General features: G+C 43.2%; 1 protein-coding gene across 1 annotated transcript; it reads left to right on the top strand.

Annotated features, from left to right (window-relative positions):
* The first annotated feature begins 16,610 nt into the window (after nt 1-16,610).
* LOC147857790 (polyadenylate-binding protein 2-like) lies at nt 16,611-23,001 on the top strand. The gene is made up of 9 exons (XM_087326989.1): nt 16,611-16,984; nt 18,029-18,147; nt 18,389-19,045; nt 19,122-19,199; nt 19,711-19,800; nt 19,955-20,092; nt 21,592-21,783; nt 22,220-22,417; nt 22,591-23,001. Exons 1-9 carry the CDS (start codon nt 16,699-16,701, stop codon nt 22,834-22,836), a joined length of 2,004 nt encoding a protein of 667 aa, XP_087183115.1. The 5' UTR covers nt 16,611-16,698; the 3' UTR covers nt 22,837-23,001.
* Nucleotides 23,002-24,831: the final 1,830 nt, after the last annotated feature.

Raw genomic sequence — 24,831 nt, 5'->3', positions numbered from 1 at the left:
GATGTCTCTCCAATCCGATCCTCTTCCGGCATGCTTCCAGCTTGTCGGGTGTGAGCACCTTGGTCAGCATATCCGACCCGTTCTCGTCCGTGTGGACCTTCGTCAGCACGAACTCCTTGTCTTCTATCCTTTCCCGGATCCAGTGGTATCTTCGCTGGATGTGCTTCGTCCGGGAGTGATAGGCCGCGTTCTTTGCAAGGTGGATGGCACTCTGACTGTCGCAGTAGAGTCGGTACTCCTCCTGCCGGATACCGAGCTCTCTAATGAAGTCCTTCATCCATATTATTTCCTTGCCGGCTTCAACAGCCGCCATGTACTCCGCCTCCGTGGTTGACAGCGCAACTGTCTTCTGTAGCCTCGACTGCCACGAAACAGCTCCTCCTGCATACGTCATCACATACCCTGATGTGGACCGGCTGGTATCTGCATCAGCCGACATATCCGAATCAGTAAAGCCGTCGAGTTCGGGCTTACCGGAGCCGAATCGGAGGCACACGTTTGCCGTGCCCTTCAGGTATCGGAGTATCCACTTGACCGCGTTCCAATGCTCTTTGCCGGGATTGCTCATGTACCGGCTCACCACTCCGACTGCATATCCTATGTCCGGTCTCGTACACACCATGGCGTACATCAAGCTCCCGACGGCTGAGGCATACGGCACTTTCATCATATCCTCCTTTTCAGCCTTTGTCTTGGGGCTTTGCTTGCTGGACAGCTTGCAGTTTGTCGGGAGGGTCGATCCGACCGGCCTTGCTTCCGACATGTTGAACCGGTGAAGCACCTTCGTCACGTACTTCTCCTGTGACAGCCACAACTGCTTCTTCTTCCGGTCCCGGATGATGTGCATCCCTAGTAATTGCCTCGCCGGACCCAGGTCCTTCATTGAGAAGGTTCGGTGAAGCGCTTTCTTCAGCATCCGTATCTTGACCTGGTCCCGTCCGACGATCAACATGTCGTCCACGTACAGGAGGAGTATTAGTGAGTCTCCTCCTTCGAACTTCTTCACAAACACGCAGTGATCGGACTGCGTTTTGTTGTACCCTTCGTCGGTCATGAAGGAGTCGAACTTCCGGTACCATTGCCGGGGAGCCTGCTTCAGTCCGTAAAGGCTCTTCTTCAACCGGCATACCAGGTGCTCCTTCCCTTTCTTCTCGAATCCTTCCGGTTGCTGCATGTAGATCTCTTCCTCGAGGTCACCATGAAGGAATGTCGTCTTCACGTCCATCTGTTCTACCTCGAGGTCCATGCTTGCCGCTATGCTCAGCACCGTCCGGATGGAGGTCATCTTCACTACCGGGGCAAATATCTCGTCGAAGTCGACGCCCTTCTTCTGCTGGAACCCCTTCACCACGATCCTGGCTTTGTATCTCGGGGGGTTTCCGGCATCTCCCGGTTTCAGCTTGAACACCCACTTGTTTCGAAGTGCCCGCTTTCCTTTCGGCAACTCCACAAGTTCATATGTGTGGTTCTCATGCAGGGAATCCATCTCCTCCTGCATGGCACTTAACCACCTGCGGCCCTGGGTGTCGTGCTTTGCTTCTTCAAAGCTCTCCGGCTCCCCCTCATCGGTTAGCAGCACGTGCTCTGGTTCCGGAAATCTCCGGGGGGCCCTTCTCTCTCTTAGAGGATATCTCCGTTCGGGAGCTTCGGTAACCGGTTCTTCCGATTCTTCTTCTTCATCCGAATCCATTTCGGGATCGGGGCCGGTTCCGGTATCATTTTCATCTTCTTCGGCCGGTTCTGTTTCTTCACCGTCTTCGGCCGGGTCTTCGAGTGTTAACCGGTCCCTTGCCGGTCGGGACTGCTCCTCGTAGAGTTTATCCTCACCGGTCGACTTGGAGCTCTTCATCTTCTTCTCCGACTCCCAGTCGGCGAGCGTCTTGTCCTCCATGAAGATGATATCTCGACTCCTGAATATCTTCTTGTCGACCGGGTCCCATACTCGGTAGCCGAACTCGTCGTCGCCGTAACCGAGGAATATGCATGGCCGGGTCTTTGGATCCAACTTTCCTCTCCGGTCCTTTGCCACATGCACGTATGTGAGACACCCGAACACCTTCAGATGCCGGTAGGACACTTCCTTACCGGTCCACACTTTCTGCGGCGTGTCTCCGTCCAAAGGTACTGAGGGTGATCTATTTATCACATACGTCGCCGTCGACATTGCCTCAGCCCAAAATCCCTTGGGTAATTTCGCATGCGCCAGCATACTCCGGACCCTCTCCATTATGGTCCGGTTCATCCTCTCGGCCAGCCCGTTCAGTTCCGGCGTCTTCGGCACAGTAAACTTGAGTCGGATTCCCTTCGAGCGACAGTACTCCTGGAACTGCCCCCGGTATTCCCCTCCGTTATCCGCTCGTATCGCTTTCAGCTTCTTGCCGGATTCCCTTTCCACTCTCGCGTGGAGTTCTTTGAAGACGCACAACACTTGGTCCTTTGTCTTCAACGGTGCCGTCCACAGCTTCCGGCTGTGGTCATCAATGAATGTCACGAAGTACTGGGCTCCACCATGTGACTTCGTCTCTACTTGACACACGTCAGTGTGCACCAGCTCCAATGGTGTGCTACGTCTCGTCGGTGGCCTTGAGTGGAAGGAGGTCCGGTTTTGCTTACCGGCCAGGCAGTCGGTGCACTTCTCCAGGTGCACATGCTTCACTGGAATAAGGTTGTCTTCTGCAAGCCTCTTCATCCCCTTCTCACTCATGTGGCACAGTCTTTTGTGCCACAGCTCACCGGCAGTGTCGGCTGCCACATTCAGCTCTTCCGGACATAACCGGGCATTCATCAGGTATAGTGTGTTGACCTTCCGGGCCCGAGCCACTATCAGGCTCCCCTTGCTGAACTTCATTACGCCGTTCCGGATGCTACCTGTGTAGCCTTCATCGTCTAGCCTCCCGGCCGAAATCAGGTTCAATCGAACCTCCGGAACGTGTCTGACATCCTTCAGCAGCATTTTGCATCCAGTCGGGGTTGTTAACCACACGTCTCCTATGCCGGCAATCCGGCATGTACCTTCATTTCCCATCCGAACACAGCCGTGCTCACCGGCTGTGTAGGATGAGAAGTATTTCTTCTCCGGGGTCAGGTGGAACGACGCTCCGGAATCGACCACCCAGGTCATCTCTTCGCCGGCAAGGTTCAGCTCCCTCTCTTCGGTAATGAGCATGATTTCTTCTTCACTTGCCGCGAGTGCCGTCGTTCCTTTCCGGTCCTGCCCTCGCCGATCCGAACCTCTCCGGTCCGTGGCTCCCCGGTATGCACCGTTTCTCTCCGGTGACTTCTTCGAATCGGTGTCGTCGGCTCCGTTGTCCTTTCGGTAATGCCGACAATTCTTCCGGAAGTGCCCCGGCTTCCCACAGTGGAAGCATGTTGGCCTTCCTCTTGACTGCGACCGGGTCCCCGACTTCTCCCGTCTTTGCGGACTCCGGTTCCATTGTCTTCCCCGATCCGATTCGGTAAGCAGCGCCTTCGAGTCGGAGGCCGGTTCTTTATCTCTCCGACGCGCTTCCTCGTTCAAGATGCTTGTCTTTACCGTTTGTAGAGACAAGTTATCTTCGGTGCAGGAGGTGCTGAGAGTCACCACCAAGTTCTCCCAGCTGTCCGGCAATGTACACATCAGGATGATGGCTTGCATTGCATCCTCCAACGGGAACTTGATCGCCGCAAGCTGGTTCACGAATCCCATGAACGTGCTCACGTGTTCCACCATACTCTCGCCGTCCCGGTACTTGAGGTTCACTATCTTTCTCATCAGGGAGGTCCGGTTCAACGCATTCTTCCTCTCGTAGAGGCCCGACAGCTTCCTCCACATCTCATATGCGTTGGTGTCGTTCGCCACGTGTTGTAGAACGCTCACGTCGACGTATTGCCGAATGGTTGCAACGGCTTTCCGGTTCAGAAGCCTCCACTCCGTCTCAAGTACTCCCTTCGGTATTTCCGACCTGTCAATCGGTTCGTACAGGTCCCGAACAATCAGAAGATCCTCCATCTTGATCTTCTAGTCGGCGTAATTCTGTGCATTCAGCACCATCATTCCCGGCTGCCCGCTGCCGCCGCTTTCCATTTTCTGCAGCAGTTCGCTCTGATACCAGTTTGATGAAAACAATGCTCGGCCACAACCGAGGAATGGGATCAACTCACAGAAAACAGGAAATACAAAATGCACAAAACAATAGAGAGAAAGGTACGCTGGATGTTTTGCGTGGAAAACCCTAAATGGGAAAAACCACGGGAGTCCTCAAACTCCAAACTATCACTATGAACAGGGATGTACACTGGTGAAGCTACAAGGCAACAACCTTGAGCTCACTGTCTTCGCCACAGGCGGCGGCAATACACAGAGGCAACGACCTCTTCGTCTCTCTCTCTCTCTCTCTCTCTCTCGGCTGCTCTCACTTTGCATAAAATGAGCAACAACATAAAACTGTTTGCCCTAAGTCATATTTATACATATATGACTTTCGGGCTATTTACAAATATAGCCTCAAGGGCTCTTAGCAAACATATTCACAAATATGTCCCTGCATCCGGATCTCTCTCCGGGTACATTCGTCATCCGGCTCCGTAGCCGGGGTCTTCATCATCCGGATCCGTATCCGGGTACTCTTCATCCGGCTTCATGCCGGGTACTCTTCATCATCCGGTTCCGTAACCGCAACCGGGCTTGCCGTCATTCATCTCCGGACATCCCATCCGGAGGGACCGTAATCCCAACAGCTCACTCAACACTCCCCCTCAAGCTCAACTTGAGGTCGGATTGTGGTGTTGGTGTCTGTGGCAGTCGGTTCTTCTACCCGGCTCCTTCTGGCGTCGCTCCGCCTTACTTGCACTCCTCGTTCGGTCCGGTCTTGTTTGCCGCGACCCTTCTAGTTCCGTGCAACTCGACCTCCTTGGTCGGCTTGTTTGCTCAACAGGCCCATTTTAGCTCCCTCGCTGTTGCGATTCCGACGCTTGTCGACCTGTCGGTTCCTTCGTGTTGGCGTCAACTTCCACTGCGTCTGTGTCCGCTTGCCCTTTAGTTGATCTGACTCCTCCGAATCCAACTGTTGAAGCGAATCAACTGTCTCTGATTCGTTCCCGCTCTTGTCCGAATCGGTGTTCTCCAACTCGTCTTCCGGATTTAGGCCCTTCACCACATCAGACCATGTCCGGGTCTTGGCCTTCTCCTTCCGGTCGACTCTGTCCTTCTTGACTCTGCCGCTGGTGCCGCTGGTTCCGACTTGTTCGGATGTGCCAACTTCCTTCGTAGACTCGGCTTCCTTTTTCCTCTTGTCTCCCCCTTTGTTGGTTCTTCCCTTTCTGGTTCCTTGTCCGGTGCCGTCAACAGTTTCTTTGCCTTTGCCCGTTATGCCACCGGTTTCTTTGCCTTTGCCCGTTCTCCCCCTCAAGTGCGGCACGTTGAGATGCTGAACACCAAGTAGTTCGGTGAAGTGTTGCAACTTGTCCGATCCGAGCGGTTTGGTGAAGATGTCGGCAACTTGCTGATTCGTCTGAACATACCGAAGTTTAACTTCCCCGCTCAGGACCCGCTCACGAAACAAAGTTATAATGCACTTCTATGTGCTTTGTCCGAGCATGGAATACAGGGTTCTTGGCGAGCTGAATGTTGCTCATATTGTCACAGTAGATTAGGATCGGGATCGGTACCTCGATCCAGAGGTCACGCAGAAGTCGCCAAAGCCAGATGGCTTCACAAGTGGCATTGGTCGCGGCCCGGTACTTAGCCTCAGTGCTCGACAGAGCCACTGTTGGCTGCTTTTTGCTGCTCCACGCAATAGTCGCGCTACCTAGAGAAAACATGTAACCGGAGGTGGATCGACGATCCAATCCATCACCAACCTAGTCGACATCACTATATCCAACTAGCTTCCCAGGTATACCATGTCGGTATAATAGTCCCTGGTTCTTCGTGCCGCTAACATACCAGAGTATCCAGTGTGCGCACTGAAGGTGCTCGACGGTCGGCTTTTGCATGAATTGGCTGATCACTCCAACCGGGTATTCGATGTCGGGTCGAGTGATTGTCAAGTATATCTTCCAAAAATTTGTCGGAACCGTTTCTCATCGCAGACCGGTCCGGAGTCAGGACGGAGCTTCTGGTTCCGGTCCAGGGGTGTAGAGCCAGTTCAACATTCCGTCATGCTGAACTTGTACAACATATTCAACACATAATGGCGTTGTGAGAGCAATATGCCATCGGGGGTTCGGATCACCTCGGTCCCCCAGGTTCTTCATTTCAAATGTGCCCGACAACTGGGACTTCAGTCGGCCGATTTCATTGAGTTCGGGTCCGGTGATGACCAAATCATCTACATAAAGTAAGATGCAAACCAGACCGTTCGGACCTTGCCGGATGACCAACGATGAGTCGGACTTTGAGGCCGCAAACCCCATCTTACGCAACTGATGTGTGATCTTCGCATTCCAAGCTCAAGGGGCTTGTTTCATACTGTAAAGTGACTTCTTAAGTCGGCACACCGCTGACTTGTTCATCTCTAACTGAAAACCGGGAGGTTGGATCATATAGACCTGTTCTTCAAGGTCACCTTGAAGAAATGCATTCTTCACGTCCATCTGGTGAAGATGCCACCCCCTTGCCGCAACAACCGCCAGTACCACACGAATCGTCGTCATCTTCACTACCAGAGCAAAGGTATCGTCGTAGTCGATTCCGTGGGTCTATGCGTATCCCTTCACCACTAACAGGGCCTTGTACCGGTTAACCGAACTGTCGACATTGTACTTTACCTTGTACACCCACTTACATATGATCGGTTTACAGTGTCGGGGAGGGTCAACGAGGTTCCATGTGTCGTTGGCATCGAGTGCCCACATTTCTTCCTCCATAGCGGCACGCCAATTTGCGTCCTTTGCCGCTTTTGCGTAGCTCTCCGGCTGACACACTTCTGCCACTTTGGTCATATACTCATTGTACCCGTACCGCGTAACGGGGTTCTTCTGGCGGGAAGACTGGCGTAACTTGTCATCACCCGGTTTGGGGCCCTTCTTAACTAGTTCGGACTTCGTTCTCGAAGATCCGCCTTCATCCTTTCCGGAGTCGGATTTACTCCGATCCGACTCAACATTGTCGGCTTCGTATTCCGACATTTTCTGCTTCCCTTTCTCTTTGCGCGTGAACCGTCTCCTCGGTTCCTTGCGCAGGGAGAGCACGATAGAGTCTCCACTACTCGCTGGTTCTTCATCTGACTGGTCACTTTGACCCAGTCGCTCATTCGGTCCACTCAACCGAAACGATTCTGGACTCTCTTCTAGAGTCTCAAGCTCGTCATCTTCTATCTGGACCAGTTCAGGCTCACTGGCCTCATCCTCCGGGATTGGGTCAGAGTTGGAAGTCGGAGTTGGTAGGGAGTACCACAATGTCGTCTCGTCGAACTCAACATCTTGGCTTCCTCGGACCTGCTTAGTCCAGGGGTTATAACACTTATACCCCTTTTTCTCATGCGAATAGCCAACTAGGATGCACTTCTCCAACTTCGGATCTAGCTTCCTCCGCTTCTCATTCAGTACATGCACATATGTTATGCTACTGAATATCCGAAGGTGTCTCAAATTCGGCTTCCGCCCGAAATACAACTCCTGTGCTAACACCTTGTCACTGATCCGGTTTTGAATGTAGACGGCCGTCGAGACCGCCTCAACCCAATAGAAATGGGGCATGCTCTTCTCCTCCAACATTGGCCTTGCCGCGTCGACAATCGACTGGTTCTTCCTTTCGGCCACACCGTTTTGCTCCAGTGTATCTACAACTGAATTCTCTCTTAATTCCGTTCTGTTGCAAATAACTGTTGAATTGGCCAGAAAAGTATTCTTTTTTGCCATCCAACCGCAAGCACTTGACCTTCCTCTCCGTTTCCCGTTCAACTAAGCTTTGTAAGTTCTGGAAACATTTGAAGACTTCGCTCTTCCGTTCGATGAGGTAGATCCACGTGTGCGAGTTGTAATCGTCGATGAAGGAGACGAAGTATCGACTCCCGCTAAGACTAACGTTCTGTGCTGGTCCCCATACATCCGAATGTATTAGATCAAGCTTGTTATGGCTCCGGTTTCATTCGGTGGGGAATGGAAGCCGTTGTTGCTTCCCGAGTTGGCAAGCTTCACAGATATCGGCCTTCCGGCCGCGAAATTTCGGCAAACCGAAAACAACTTGTTTCGATTGCAGGTCCTGAAGCCTCTGGTAGTTGACGTGGCCGATCCACTTATGCCAGAAATCGATGTCTGATTCAATCTTCTATCCTTTGGCAAACATGGTGGTGCCGACGTCATTGGCGTTGAGGATGAACATCCTCCCTTCTCTGCGCCCTTGCGCGATTATCCAACCTTCTTCCTCTATGAAGCACCCGAGGTGCGTAAACTGCACTTGCACCTCCTGGTTGACGATTTGTCCAATCGACACCAGGTTCTTTGTGATCGTCGATATGTGTAATACATTCATCATCTTTCCCTTCTGTCCGACATGGCTCAAAGGGACTTCTCCGACATGCACAATCGGGTGAGGGGTGTCGTCTCTGGTTTCGACGATTCCCGGTTGTTTCGGTTTCTCCAAAAAGGAGAACCACTCTTCATGGTTCATCATGTGGTTGGATGCTCCGGAATCAACATACCATACTTCCTCCGATTTGCAAGTAGTCTTCTTCATCGAGTTAGCCTTGAGCTTCATCACGAAGGCTGGCCCTTTACTGGTCTTCCCGGTTCTGGATCCTTCCAATCCTTCTGCGTAGTGCGAGCTTTGCCGGTTTTCCCGACCGGCCTTGCCGGATCCAGATTTGTCCGAATCGATGCACTTCTTCCAGCACTCGCTTTCCCTGTGGCCCTTTTTGCCACAATACCAGCATTCTGTGTCAGTTTTTCCTTGCCGGCTTCCGGCTCCACTTTGATTCCCCCTGCTTGTGGAGGGTCCGGAACTGTTGTCGGCACTACCTCTGTGCCTCCGGTCCTACTCTTATCGGCTGCCTCCATTGCGTGCCGACCCACCACTTCCATGGGGGTGATTTGTCTCCATGTACACCATCTAGTCGTCCGATTGAGTGGTCCCCGACCCACTCGCATGGTTTTCTTCAATCATTAGCATCGATTGCAAGTCGAAGAAAGTCGGTGGCTTCTCTCGGGTGCAAATCGCTGTCCGGATTGGCCCGTACCTTTGCGTTAGACGACCGAGGAAGATTTGTACCATCTCGTCTTCGTCCACCGTCACGTTGATGGACTCGAGTGCGTCACAAATCTCCTTTATCTTGGTGGTGTAGTCCATAACCGACATGTCTCTTTGTCGGATGTTGTTCAGCTCTTGTTGGAGCTACGACTTACGGGTTGTGGTACTCGCAGTGAAAATCTTCCTCAGATTTCCCCAGGCCTCCTTCAACATTTTTGCATCCTTTATGTAGCCGATCATCTGGTCATGCACACAAGACATGAGGCAGTACAATACTTGACTCACTCCTTGCTCCCATACCATGAAGTCCTCGTGTGTCGGCTCCAACACTACCTCGTTCCTTCCTTCCACGAATCTCCAATATCCATGCCCCAGCAAGTACTAGTGCATCTTGTATGACCATGGTGCGTAGTTGCTCCGGTCGAGCTTCTCTATTGGAAGTGAACTCGTCATTCCTATGTCCATATCTTCTCTTTGTCTGTTGTTACCGGGTTCTAGGGTTCGTCTACGAAAGCAAGTGTCAGTTGTAGAGGTTCTCAACCCTCGCGCTCTGATACCATGTCAATGTTAACGTGCGGAAGCGTTAGACAGAACTGGTTTAGTCGGATAGCAACAAAGAATAAGATGAAGGTTTAATGGAGAAGCTTAATACACAGAGAGACAGAGAGAGCAGAATGTAAATGTAGATTCAAAAATGAAAACACTCTGTAAACTCTATACATACAACGTGCTAAACAACACTATTTATACAAGTCCTCGAAAGGATTGACAGAAGTACTATGTACTTCAATGCTCATACGAGTGATTGTCACTAACTACGAGAAAATGATTACCTAGTAGTCTAGGCTACTACTAGGCTTCCGGTTCGCACTCGAATCCAGCTCTCCGATCCGTCTCCCCTATCCGGCCGGTTGTTTCCGGATACCATCTGGATACCGATCCGGCTCTAGCTTATTCAGCCGATTTGGATCCAGTTGAGCTTGCTCGCTCAACAGTAGTGACGGGCTTGCACTTTGTCATCCCAAACTTGTAAAGAAGATTAAGGATATAGTGTCGTTGAGAGATCATGATGTTGTAAGGAGTTCGAATTACTTCTATTCCTAGAAAGTAATGGAGCTCCTTCATGTCTTTCATTTCAAATCGACTGGTGAGAAGCTTTTTGATATGATTGATATCTACTAAATGCCCTCCTCCTATGACCAAGTCATTCACATATATTATTGTTGAGAATAAAACTCAACTTCCCGTGTGTGGCAACACACTCTAGGATACTCAAGTGTGTGACCACCCCACCTCCTTGTATAGTAACTAGTGTATCATAGAAGTTAATATCCTATGCCACATATTCTTTAAGTAGTCAAGAATCGACCTCTTTTCCAAGAGGCGACTGTAGTGAGAGAACCTAGAGAGAAGGTGACTACATAAGCACCTTCTCCTTCTCTTTGTAATTGTTGGCTTATTCTTGTTCCTTGTTAATATTGTTTTTTTGTAACTCCTCAACTCTCTCTCTCTCTCTCTCTCTCTCCACATACACAACAAAATCATCTGAATGTATTACATCAAGGGTTCCTTTGCTCATGTTCCTCTCCTTTGGGAATGGTTGTCGGTGTTGTTTACCAAATTGACAGTCTTTGCATACGCCTACAATCTCCTTCTCAATAAAGGTCGGGAGTCCAATGATGACTCCTTTTGACTGCATTCCTTTGAGCTTCTAGAGATCGATATGGCCAATTCTTTTGTGCCACGGCTCTATGTCGTTCTTGGTGTTATGGCCCTTGGCAAACATTGCCGATTTCATCTTTTGAGAATCGAGGATGAACATCCGACCTTCTCTTCGACTGCGAACGATAATTCGGCCTTCCTTTTCTATGAAGCATCTTCCGTCATTGAACTGAACTTGCATGCCCTGTTCCACAATCTAGCCGACAGAGACCAAATTCTTCATTATTGCTGGAACATGCAAGACATTCTTGATGTAGGTCTGGTTGGCCTCTTCGCCGAATGGGACATTATTGACATGTTGAATGGGGTGAATAGTGTCATCCCAGTTTCCACATAATCAGGTCATTCGGGCTTTTGTAGCTCTTGGAACCAATCTTTATGTGACGTCATGTGATTGGATGCACTCGAGTCGACAAACCATACATCTTTTGAGTTGAAGGTGTTGGTTGGGTTGGAGGCCGACTTTGAGTTCGCTCTGTGTCTCATTACAAACAATTCGTCACAATTGCTCCCCCTTCTACCAGACGTTCTACCTCGCGTTTTTGCAATGTCTTACCGATAGTAGAAGTTGTGTTCTCAGGGTTGTTCTTGGTTGTCTGCCTTGGTCAAATCGGTCTCTTTTCCCACGACCTTGCCCTCTCCCTCTGTTTGAACTTGCGTAAAGCATTTGTCCATCTGATCTGTTGCCTCTTGTTCGGACATGATTTTCTTCGACCAGTAGCATCAACTAGAGGCCGAAGAAGGAGAAAGGATTCCCCCTTACAAGGACCGTCGACCGTATGGTGCCAAACCGAGGTGTTAGACGTCTCATGCATATTTGCATCATTTCATCATCATCAATGGTAACATTGATCGACCCGAGGGAGTCATGCAATTCCTTGATCTTCAAGGTGTAGCTACTGATTGACATATCCCTATGTTGTATGTTGTTCAACTCTTGGTAGAGTTGAAGTTTTCGTGTGGTTGTGTTGGCGGCTAATATATTTTTGAGGTTTCCCCACACCTCTTTTGGCGTTTTGGCCTCTTAGAGATAGTCGAGCATGTAATCATGAATGCATGATGCAAGGCAGGACAACACGCGACTCGCTGCTTGCTCCCAAGCTGGGTGGTCACCATGTGCTGGGTTGGGTTGATTTTTGTGTGCTCCTTCGACGTAACTCCAATAGCCTTGACCAAAAAGGTATTAGGACATCTTGTACTCCCAAGATGCAAAGTTGTTTCTGTCAAGTTTCTTTGTAGGAAGAGTGCTTCCCATCTAAGTGTTCATGTTGAACTTCTTCTTCTTCTCCGTGATACGAATTGTGCAAGTTGTTGTTACAACGATAAACCAGTTCTTCTTGAACGCAGGCTTAGGCACAACACCTGCGAAGGTGATGGGCTTGGATCAAGCTACCAAACGTTCTGATACCATGTAAAGAATTGGGAGTGATTCTGTGAAGTGGAAGAGATGTGTGTGTGTGGGAGAAAGAAGGCATTGCACCGCGTATACAGAAAAAAGGAAAATTGTATTAACAAGAGCAAGAAAAGCCAACCGTTACATAGAGAAGGAGAAGGTGCTTATGTAGTCATGAACCGCCTCTTGGAAAAGAGGTGCAGTCTTAACTACTCTGTCATAGGGTATTAACTCCTATGGCACATTAGTTATTATACAAAGAGGTGTGGTGTTCACACACTTGAGTATACTAAAGTGGGTTCCCACACTAGGGAAGTTGAGTTTGATTCTCAACAACAATATTAAGTTCAAAATGACCACTTTATCAATTGAAATCGCTAGATTAAGAAAGTAATTCCCTTTATAAAATAGGATTTACAAGTTTTTGGGGATAAAAGATTACAATGATGGTAGCTTCAAGAAGTAGATCAATAACTAAGATCCCTAATATTCATGAAGAAGAGGAAAATAAAACCCTAAGATCTCAAGTATGTTGAGGAGGAGGAGAAAAAGAAGAATAACGGAATTAAAATTCACAAGTGAAGCTTCGGGCAGAAATCCTTGGGTTTTGATGCAACATCCCAACGAACAACGGGGGTCTTTCACTTCCCTCCCCTAAACAATGAGCTCTCTTCATCCTTTTATAAGTTTCGAGAGGCTCCCTCCCAAACAAAATTAGTGGGTGTTTTTTTAGTTTTTAGCATGCACCATACTTTTTTCCCCACTTGCATGCTCTACATTTCCTTTTGGCGCCTAATGTTAACAAAAAGATAATCATAATGTTTATCATCGCATTCATTTATCCACTTTATTATATCTTATGATTCAATTAAGACTCTAACCTCTAACCTGTTTCTCATAGCACATGCTTTTAACAATTGAGCTAAGCATTTTTGTTAGATTTAAATCCAACTCACAATATGTCTTTCTTACCAACCCTTCGATTTATCACTCAACCTTTTTAATATTCCTAGTTTAACTTAATTCCTTCTATGCATTTCCCACACACGACAATGTGTATATGAAACATGAGTTGGACCTCCAAGGACTTTAACCAGGGAAGATGGGTATGACTATTGAGTTGATGATTTCAAAGTCTCTTGTAATTGTCAATCCATCCACATGTGTGTGTGTGTGTGTAAGTGCAAGTTTACAAGCACATGTTTGAATATGTGGGTGTAAGTATGTCTTAACATATAAGTGTACTTATGTAATTGTCTTATATATGTGCATGTACATGCTATTATATGTTTATGTGTATCTTAATGTGCAAGGGGCATGTATGTGTAAATGTAGAGCGCGTATGTATGTGTATATGTTTACGTATATATAATGTATATCAATATACATGGAAGTGTGCATATATGTATGTGTATGTATACATTTATATGTTAAGTATGTGTATATTTATAATATGTATATGCATGTGCGTTCATGTCAATGTGTAGGTAGCATGTAATTTTTAATGTATATATATGAGTGGTAGGTATGTTGGTGTGCAAGAGTATTTATAAACTTGAGAGATAAGAAAGAATGATTTAAACTTAGAACTCCAATAAGCATAAACTAAATGCAAGTGGAGAGGAAGAAGAAAAAATGGTTAAGAAACATTTTTGTGTATCAGTGTTTTAAAGGGTGTTAGGGCTGTAGGGTTGAAGATCGTGAGAAGATTTGGGGTTAGGGTTTAGGATTAAGGATAGTGGGAATTAGTCCATAAAAGGACTTGAAAAAAATGACCTAATGAGAATGAGAACAAAAAAAAAACTAATGATCACAACAAAGGATAGAACGTTAGAAACTTCTTAATTTAAAAAAAGTAATTGCACAACATTAAAAAATTTAATGAGCACAACCAATGATAGAAAGTTAGGAACTTATTAATTAAACAAACAAGTTCATTAACACACATAAAAAAGGGCAAAAAAAGTGAAGAGATGAAAAAGTGAAAGGGAAAAAAATGTTAGTTAAACCCTAAACCCTAGACCTATTGTCAAGTCAACGTGGAGTAGAAAAGATTAAGAAGATAAGGGAACGTGAGCTACGCCGACTCGAAGCTATGGTTGGGGTACCTCTTACATGGGGACCACGGGCCACATCCACATCATGGCAACCCTTTGACCCCCCGCTTCTCTTCGAGAGACTTGGATGGAAATGAAATTAGGCCTAGTATAGAATCATTCTCATTGTAGAACATGTTTTTTATATAGAACATGTTTGTTGTTTTCTTAGAACTATTTAGCTTAAACTCTATTTTATATTATTTTTATTTTTACTTTCGATGAATGGGTAAATATCCCATTTTTGTTGTACACCATTTGTCTCATGGGCCAATTTTGGCCTTAGAAGACGTTAATATATCTTTCTTTCTTTCTTTCTTTCCCAATCAACGGTGTGCTAAATTAGCCCTACAATAGACAGTGTAAAATTAACCTACTGTCTTCCAATAGTCATCATTGTGTTCTTAATATTAGTAAAAAAAGTCATCTTGTGTGTACATCCAAATTCCCAAACCTTATTTGTGGGTAAGTGTACTAAATCGCCTCACTCTTCTCAGCAAAATCTCAAGATGCTATAATGAAAGGGTTACCTAGAAGTTCCCTTTATGTAGCCCAATGCCTTAGGCTCCCAAACCACCATATGTTTCTTCAAACCATAGGTCCTTATGAGTTTGTTCCATGTCCTTGGATAATTAGTTTCCCAATTATCCTACCCTCAAACAATTAAAATTAGCTTTAGAATTGGGCATTAAGGTTATGCCTATCACAATGTTGCTCTAAACACATTCATCTATCTCGCTTCCCATGGACTCTTCTTGATGTAAGAACAAGTTTATTGTCATAATCTTGCAGTAAGGCTTCAATTGAAAGTCGTTGACTAGATGTGGCTCAAATTTATCGTTGAGCGTGAACGTCAATCATAAATAACATGTTATTGTCTTATTGTCCAAAATATGTGGTTCATCCCACATGGTTAATGCCACACCATCGTGGGTTTCAATTGTTTAGGTTGATCGACATAATTAGTGTTTGTTTTTCACTCTTTAAATTGCATGAACTCACTTAACATGCACAATACTATACACTACTAGTTGAGGGTAAGATTAACTTAGCTACTCATGGGAACCTTAATCATTTCTTTTTTCTTAATCGTCATTTTTGGGAAGATAACACATGACTTTGAAGATCCTCCTCCATATTATAGCAAGGAGACTTAGGGTTTTTGTAAAAGTGTGATAAATATTGCTTCTAGTCTCTCGTGTGCTTATTTTGTGTGGGAAAAAGTAAAACTGCTTTATAGCACACTCACTAAAGTCAAGGTTTGTAACCACATTAGATGAAGATTAAACACATAATTACATTATATAAGCAATATCGAAGAGATGAGTTTATGTTAAGAGAACAATGAAATGACTAATAATTTCTCTCCAGTTCAAAAAGCATCACAATGTCATATTCATCAAATTGCAAGTTAATCTACGGAGAGATTGCTCTCTAGTAAGAAGTGGGGAGAATGTAGGTTTGCAGAAGTCAAGGGCAAAAGATATTTATTTTTTGGCCTTCGAGTAAATTACGAATGTCAATTACATGCAACGTTTGTTAAGACAATACATGAAGTTTGATTAAGTGAAAAGATGGTGGCCTTAATTACGATCAGCAGGAGAGATTAACAGGGAATGTATTAATTACCTCTCGATACTGTATGTGCGCTCACTAATGATGTATGCAATGTATGTATGCCGATGGATGGTCAAGAGTCCTTTGGCTTTGACTTGACCATGACTTTTTGTGAACAAGAACTGCTTTTTTCCCTTCTTCTTCTTCTTTTTTTTCTTTCTTTTTCTTGTGTGTGTGTGTGTGTCTAAATTCCTGTACCCTTTTATAACCAAATATTTCTGCCAATCTCCACTCCTCTGTTGTTGTTCTGTCTCTTCCTCCGCCGCCGCCATAGCCGTAGAGAAAGAAGGAAGGAAGAGGAAGAAGCCTCTCCTCTCCTCACAGGAAATCAACCCCACCAAACAAAACAGCAAAACAAAACAAAAAAACCTAAAAGAAATAACAGAAAACCGCCCCCCCCCCCCCCCCCCTGTCTTCGTCTCACAAGGAAAACAACCCAACACTGGCCATATCGCTACTCCACTTCTTCAGTCAAAAGAAACCCTACACCCACAAACCCTTTTGTCGAATCCGAGCCATCCCAGATTGAATCTAGAAGGCCCATTTGATCCGGCCGCCGCCGAGATTGGATCTCATCTCATCTCATTCATTCCATCCATCCATCCACCCACCCACCGGGATCGAATCTCAGCCATTTGGTCGGTCCACCATCGGACCTCAAACTATTTTTTGAACCGTATTATATCAAATCTACACCATCGAAGATGACCCAGATGGCACCGCCTCCTCAACAACCTCCTTCATCTTCATTGCCCTCTGTTGCTTTGTCTGCGGCGATTCAGGTTCAATCTACTTCCTCTTCCTCTTCTCCATCTCCATCTTCTTCGGCTTCTCTTTATGTCGGGGATCTTGATCCTTCTATTGCGGAAGCTCAACTCTATGACATCTTCAACCAAATCGGTCCGGTTCTCTCAATTAGGGTTTGTCGTGATTTGATGACTAAACGATCACTTGGTTATGCCTATGTTAACTACAACAATGGTCAAGATGGTATGTATGTATGCTTCATCACCTCTCTTTCTTTTTCTCTCCTTGCTAGTGATGTTTTTTCATTATTATAATATGATTGTTTTTTGGATTGAATCTCTATGCGGATCTGTTAGCTAGTTTTTCTGTCTGTTATACATGCTGTGTTTTTTTATGTTTGACTATATGCATTCTTGGAGTTGTCTTGATATGGCAATTGGGGATTGTGCTGAATCCCTGCATGATTCTGTTGTGGCAATTTAGATTTTGGTACCCTTTCTGATTCATTCTCAAAGATAGAAAAAGGCATGCCTATGTGCACTGTGACTAGCAGGTATAATGTGGGACAAAAAGTCGATATACCAAATTCATGAAATCCAAATTTCACAGGTGCACTTAGGAGGAACACTACAGTTATAGTTTGATGCTAATTTGATGAAGTTAGGGAAAAAACTAAGTTTTTGAAAACTAATTTCGATGAAGCTAGGAGAGAAAATGGATTAAATATTATAGTTTCGATTTCTGATCTTAATGAAGCTATGCTGCCAGGAATTTTATAGCTATAGTTTTGATGAAGCTAGAGAGGTAAAAGGGTTTAACACAATAGTTTTGATTTTTGATATTAATGAAGTTAGACTTCCAGAAAATTTACTTTTTCAGTAAAATGCGTCTAAGATTCAATGAGGTGTACAACCAAGGAAGAAAGGAGGAAAGGATTGATAATCTTGCTTGCTGATCAGTGTGACCTATGCGACCAAAGGAAACCTTTTCTATATGTGTGGAAAAGAATGTTCTACATGTACTCTACATTTCTTATTTAGAAGCTTATCTGTTATTGATTTCAAGAGGTTGCATTGTATTCAGCATTATAATAAAGTGTTTTCCTTTCTCATTCAAAAACGTTTTGATCTTTTCTTACTTTTTTGGGCATTGCATTGCAAGAGGTTTTATTTGATTTAGCCTTCTGATCAAAGGATTTGGCATTATCATTTGAAATCTTATTGATCTTAACCCACTCTATTTGTTTATGGCTTTCTCTTGACTGATGTTATTGTCAAAAATCAACAGCTGCTAATGCTATTGAGTTACTCAACTTCACCAATGTCAATGGGAAACCAATTCGGATTATGTACTCACGCCGTGATCCTAGTATCCGGAAAAGTGGAACTGCCAATATTTTTATTAAGGTTTGTTCTGTAATATGCTGATTATTTCTTATTGAATATAGCGCAAAGCACCAAAACACCTATAACGTTTTTGACATTTAGTTGAAATTAAGTTTCCAAAAATTACTAGAATTCATCTTGGCAATAGTAAAATTCGTACTGCAGAGTGGTATTGTTGTAACTTTCCAAAACTCTAGGGACATGATGCTATTTTTCCTTACCTTTTGTAATAAAAGCATAAGATTGTGAGTTGTTATTGCAGAACTTGGATAAAGCAATTGACAACAAAGCTCTCCATGACACCTTTGCTGCATTTGGACCCATCCTTTCTTGTAGGGTGGCCATAGACAGCTCGGGTGTTTCAAAAGGATATGGTTTTGTTCAATTTGAGCAGGAAGAGGCAGCACAAAGTGCAATAGAGAAAGTGAATGGAATGCTTATAAATGACAAACAGGTTTATGTTGGTCAATTCATGAGGAGGCAAGAACGTGATATGGCATTGGCAGGAACAAATTTTAACAATGTCTATGTTAAAAACCTTGTGGATACTACCACCGATGAAGAACTTAGGAAGGAATTTGAAGCATTTGGACCAATTAGTAGTGCGGTGGTTATGAGGGATGCAGATGGAAAATCAAAAGGGTTTGGTTTTGTAAATTTTGAAAATCCAGATGATGCTGCAATGGCAGTCGCAAATCTGAATGGGAAGAGGATAGGTGGGAAAGAGTGGTATGTTGGTAGAGCTCAAAAGAAATCTGAAAGGGAAGCTGAGTTGAGGCTGAAGTTTGAACTAATGCAAAAGGAACGAATGGAAAAGTTGCAAGGTGTTAACCTTTACTTGAAAAATCTTGATGATGATGTTGATGACGAGAAGCTGAAGGATTTGTTTTCTACATTTGGAACCATCACATCTTGCAAGGTAAGAAAAACTGAATTAATTTTAACAGTTGTCATTATAGAAGTGTTCTGAATGGTGAACTGCTGCTGATTTACAGGTGATGAGGGATCCTAATGGTCAGAGCAAAGGTTCTGGATTTGTTGCATTCTCATCCCCAGATGAAGCATCTCGAGCGGTATGTATATTTTCAGTGACAACAGTTTGGTTATCACGCGACTCATGCATCTATAGCTTGACAATTTCATACTTTTGAGTCTACATTAAGATGGAAAAACAAAAAAATCAGAATTTTTATGATGTGAAAAATCATATTGCTTAAGTTATTCCAACCAACGCTTCTATAGCTTGACAATCTCCTACTCTTAAGGTTACAACATTGATATTGCAAAAACAAGAAACATAACAATTATGTGGTTAAAACTGTATTCTTCAACTTGTTCATTTACAACAATGTGATTTTAAGCAACTTATACATCTATAGCATGTCAATTTTCATACTCATGAAGGTTACATTGATATTAAAGAAAACAGGAATGTTACGTGGCCAAAAACTATGTAACTCTCTCTTATTTCTCTGAGTGGTTAAATGCACTTCGTTTTATTCTATCCGTGTGTTTTTCATTTATGAATCCTCAGTATTTCTCTGCTATTAATTGATCAGATTGAGGATGTGTGGCATGTTACAGGTGAATGATATGAACGGTAAAATTATTGGAAACAAACCTTTATATGTTGCGATGGCACAGCGCAAAGATGAGAGGAGAGCACGCTTACTGGTGAGGATCCAATTCTGCTAAGGAAGAAAGAAGCACTACTCTTGTTTTTTAGTGTAACCTGAAAATAATATATAATTTTTAACAATGCAGCGTTTCTGATAGTCGATTATTGTGACAAACACATATTTATATGCTTAGGATGTTGCTATGACAGGCTCAATTTTCTCAGATGCGAAATATATCTACTGTTCCTCCTCCTGTATCGACACCTGTTCCCATGTATCATCCTGCGGGCCCTGGAATGGGACAGCAAGTCTTCTATAGTCAGCCTCATCCTGGTTTAATTCCTCAGGTATATGAATCATGTCAATAAAGTAGAAGTAAAGTGGTATTAGAAAAGCTCTTAACATGTTGTTTAAGTAGAATTTGACATTAAAAAAGATTTGAACATGTTTTATAAGTAGAATTCGACATTAAGAAAGATGTGAACATGTTTATTTGCTAAAATGGCATTAAAAAACATTGTTGTGAATATCAGAGAATGTTTTTGTGATGTATGTCTAAATGAACTTCAGTTTAGCTAGAAGGGAATGTGGGATAGGTCTAAAACTTCTGCTGAGAGCTTTTTTTTGGGCCATAAAAAGATAATGAGGGAGGAGTGTTACAAACAGTAGAGTATCATTTTTGCAAAAGAGTAGGTTTTTGATGACAAATTTCGTTGTTCTTGCCAGGCAAGTAATCTTGCCTGCAGCCTTTCATACTATGAGCTCATCTATCCTCCATATCAAGTAACCAAGTGTTTGGCTGTACAAAATCTTACACATAAATCAGTAATCAGATTATGGAGAATCCAATGGTCGATTTATTTTTGTATTTTCCAAGTGCTTCGTTCATCATCTCCTTGCCCGAATCAATGCATAAGCCAAAGAGAGTAGGTGAAAGTGGACAGCTTTATTTTACAGCCGTGTTGCTCATGAATTTCTTTAAGGGCCCGGTTTTGAGATAACATCTTAGGCATTCTATTCTACTCTATAGTCTGCTAAGTATTGGGAGGGATATCGTTGTCTTCCCTGAGAAAATTTTCTTTCCACATGAAAGGACCTTTTGAGACATAATGTGCATGCCTGTATAGAATTATTGGACTCATCACCTTGCATGAACACACTGAGCTGATGACAAGAAAGTGACTGAGGATAACTCCACACTACTTATCAGATAACCTCATGCTGCAATGACATGACATGAGTCAGGCTAGTTAATACCCGGAACTTACACCACTTCTCTTTGTCACTATAAGGATACAAAGGTCAATTTAATTCTCAGGGAAAAACAAAAGAATGGCTTTTTCGTGACCTGAAATAAAATAGAAGTTCTAATGATTTCGTGTAGACTCTGGTATGATCTGATTTCGGATCGGCTCAGGTCCGATTCCGACTCTCGGCCTCTGGTCGATCGTTTGCTTCCCGCTCGTGCTTGCTCCTGTAATGTGGGTTAAAATAGGCAGGGCCAAGCCACATAGTCCACACCTTCGGTTGTGAAAAGTTGAGATTTGAATTTATGTCACACTTATTGTGAATCAAATACTCAAAAGAACTTGTTTCTGTAATAATTTGACGAGGCCATTTTTTTCCGGATGGTATATTAAAAACCCATTTTTCTTTTGTTGTGTTGATGAGTTAACATGAGAAAATGCAGTCTTTGGTGGTAGGTCTCAGAGGCCATTATGAGGTTTTAGAGACATTTATATATGGATGAGTGGGACTCAAATGTTTTAGTGATCTAGTGAAGCTTAGATGTATATTTTGTCTTGATTCTCATTGATTGCTTTATTTATGGTTTACATTTTAGCAGTCTACTGGCATTGGATATCAAGGACCAATGGTTCCTGCTATCAGACCAGGGGCACCTCAAATGCCTAATTTTTATATGCCAGTTATTCAAAGACCAACCCAGCAGGGTCAACGTTTCGGTAACCGAAGAATGATGCCAATGCAGCAACAGTTGCCAAATATTCCTCCTGTACCTCAGCATCTACCACAGCAGGTAATGTTCATATAAACCCATTTCACTTATGCAAATATCACTACAAATCCACTTTAGAAATGCACGTAGAATGATATTTCTATATGTAACTCTTTTGAGAGATCAAAATATAACCATGTTTATATGCATAACCAATTTTGAGAGGGAAAGGATATGTAAATAGAACTATGTGTATATAGATAACAAATCTTGGAGATGCAAAACCCCATGTAGTAGATAAAAGGAGCATGTATATATAGATAACCCTTTTCTGATATAACCTATTTTAAATATGCAAATAGAGCAACTATATCGATTTCCAATATAAAATCATTTTGGATATGCAAATAGAACTATGTTCATCACATTTTAGACATGTGAATCTATAGCTATGTGACATATATATTTACATGCATACGTGAGCTTTGAATCAATTTTATTTTTTGTTCAAAACCAGAATTTCCCCCGGGGTAGCAATAGAGGATTTCGACAAATGCAGCCACCTCCTCGGACACCAGAAGTACCCTTGCAAGGAGGACTCGTTGCAGTTGATATCGGAGGGGTACCATTTAGCTCACCTGAAATCGGCTTTCCAATACCTGTGACAGCTCTAGCTTCTGCACTTGCTTCAGCTCCTCTGGAACAACAACGAGCGGTATTCCTTTATGATTTAATTCGTTGTTTGCTTTTTGATTAATCTAATTTATTTTTTAATGTAAATAGTGTGATTAACTGAGATTTTTGGTGAATGTACTTTATGTGATTGCATAATATTTTATCAATGTTTAATGCATGGTTAGTTTAAATTTGACCACAAATGTTTTTCAGATGCTTGGGGAACAACTTTATCCCCTTGTTGATCGTTTGGAGCATGATCATGCTGGTAAAGTTACCGGAATGCTCTTGGAGCTCGATCAACCTGAAGTATTACATTTGATTGAATCACCAGAAGCATTAGAGGCAAAAGTTGCTGAGGCTATGGAGGTTTTACGAATGGCTCAAGGGAGCTCGGCCACTGTTACTGCTATTGATGAGTTATCGTCGTTATCTTTGGGCGATTCCCATACGAGTTGAGATTAGTATAGTTTTAGACTTATTTATTAGACCATTTTGACTTACCCTAATTGATATGCACTATCACATGTTGAGGAGGTATTACAACCTAGATTTTGTCTTTGATTTTGGGTCGTTTTTTTTTGGTACCAAATACTAAAAGAAAGCTAAATTTATTTGCTAATTCATCATATTAGTACTGGTCTCACTTATAACGCTAGGAAAAGTTTCCCTAAAAGAGTGACGAAAACATAGGATCAAAGTTGCCTACAAGTATGGAGATAAAGAGTAAGTTTGTTAACTAACAGTACTATCAACATTTGCTAAACATTATGATATTATGATGCAAAAGAAAAGAACTTGACAAAAGAGCCAACCAAGCCAGTTTTAGATTGAAACAATGCAACGGAAAATGCATTACTTGGTTTGAATTTCCATTGAAGTTGATTTTTAGGGAACAAATGACAAGTTTGGTTTTACCGTAGTTGCGATTGGAAGGGAAGTGTTCTTTTTTGCATGAAGAGTTCATGTGCACATTTCCATTTTAATTTTTATTATAAAGATAGATTATTTCATAGAATTCCTCTTTGTCTTGATTTACATACCAAATGAGAAACAAGCTAAAATGGTGTTTTACTTGTACCCAAGCATGCATAATGAATTAAATAAAAATAGGAAAGGGAAGGTAATACAAAATCCTTCCCTAGGGTGAATGTTGGATATATGCAAACTTCTAACCTCGTGAAGTAGCACCAATGGTACATGATGCTCAAATGATTGAGGTTCTTATAATGAGAGCTAAACCCAAATATGATAGATTTTGCGTTGGGCCTTGGTGAAGGTGTATGCTATTGGTAGGAAGCATATTTGTTCAAATTTAGCATGTAGTTCAAGTAGAGTAACTAAGTTGGTAAACACTCAAACCACGTAGTAAATGTTATAACTTCATAACATTGCTTTCCTTGTCCAAAAAAGTGGTGAATGAAATAAGAACTAATTATGTATGTAACAAAGCAAGGAAATTTGAAGAAGTCCATTTATTTTGTTTGGTTACAATTTTAGTGCAGTTCAAGGCATAAAAGCAAGTAGTTTATCAAAGCGAAAGAAAGTCATAGAAGTAGTTCCCCAATGTTTAAGCAAGGTGGTTGCTAAACAACAACTTGACTTGAATTTGCAAAATCTAAGATATGAAAGACCTTGATTTATGTATATAAAGGAGTAAGAAGAAAATGAATTTGTATTATGAACAATAGTAGGAGTAATATTTCACACGAATGAGTTGAATACTAGCATTCAAGTAGAATGATTTTAGCAAGAGAATGCCTTCTTGATATATAATGCACCATCATGTTATGCATTGTCGCCAATTGATCATTATGTGTGTTGCAAAATTAGCTCATGTGCGTGCACGCCATTTAGTGAACATGTAGTATTCTCATAAGTCCATGATCGTATGCACATTGGTTAAGCCTTAGAACTATAAACCGGATATCATGGGTTTGCGGCTCCCCATACCTATGATAATTTTTATGTAACATCTTGAGAAGAAGATATTGGTTAAGACTTGGAAGTGTAGGATGGTGGCCATGGGTTAAGGCCCCCCAAAACTTTGAATTTTGTGATATCATGACGATAACTACTTACATTCAACTCATGGATGGATGGATCACAATGTTTCTTTACCTAACATGTGTCATATGCTCCATGCTTTCCATTTTCTTTCAAAGTTAGGATTCTAGTGACAAATCCCTTTGTTAGTTTGTTTGCATATTTTGCACCCTCTATATGTTGATATGGACCATATCCTAGGGTCAAGTACTACCTTTTGGTCATTTGCGAACATGAATTTTTTTACCTAAGATGTTTTATCACTTAGAATGAACATTCACCTTTCTTTTCTTGTCTAAGCAATTAATTTGCCTCTATCATCGAGTACTTCTCTAAAATAGTTATGGTTGGTGAATTGGACTTGGATGGCTTATTCCTCCATTAGTATAATAACTAGTACTTCCATAA

Source organism: Azolla caroliniana, unplaced genomic scaffold (genome assembly GCF_043228905.1).
Source record: "Azolla caroliniana isolate FFs.n. ecotype wild unplaced genomic scaffold, voAzoCaro1.0.p SCAF_11, whole genome shotgun sequence".
In the NCBI taxonomy this organism is placed as follows: domain Eukaryota; kingdom Viridiplantae; phylum Streptophyta; class Polypodiopsida; order Salviniales; family Salviniaceae; genus Azolla; species Azolla caroliniana.
This window is presented reverse-complemented; position numbering and strand designations above follow the sequence as displayed.

Coding starts and splice junctions, on each gene's coding strand:
- LOC147857790 (XM_087326989.1), top strand. CDS start 16,699: ATGACCCAGATGGCACCGCCTCCTCAACAACCTCCTTCATCTTCATTG. Junction 19,046..19,121: donor GAACCATCACATCTTGCAAG/GTAAGAAAAACT, acceptor GCTGATTTACAG/GTGATGAGGGATCCTAATGG. Junction 19,801..19,954: donor AGAGGAGAGCACGCTTACTG/GTGAGGATCCAA, acceptor TTGCTATGACAG/GCTCAATTTTCTCAGATGCG.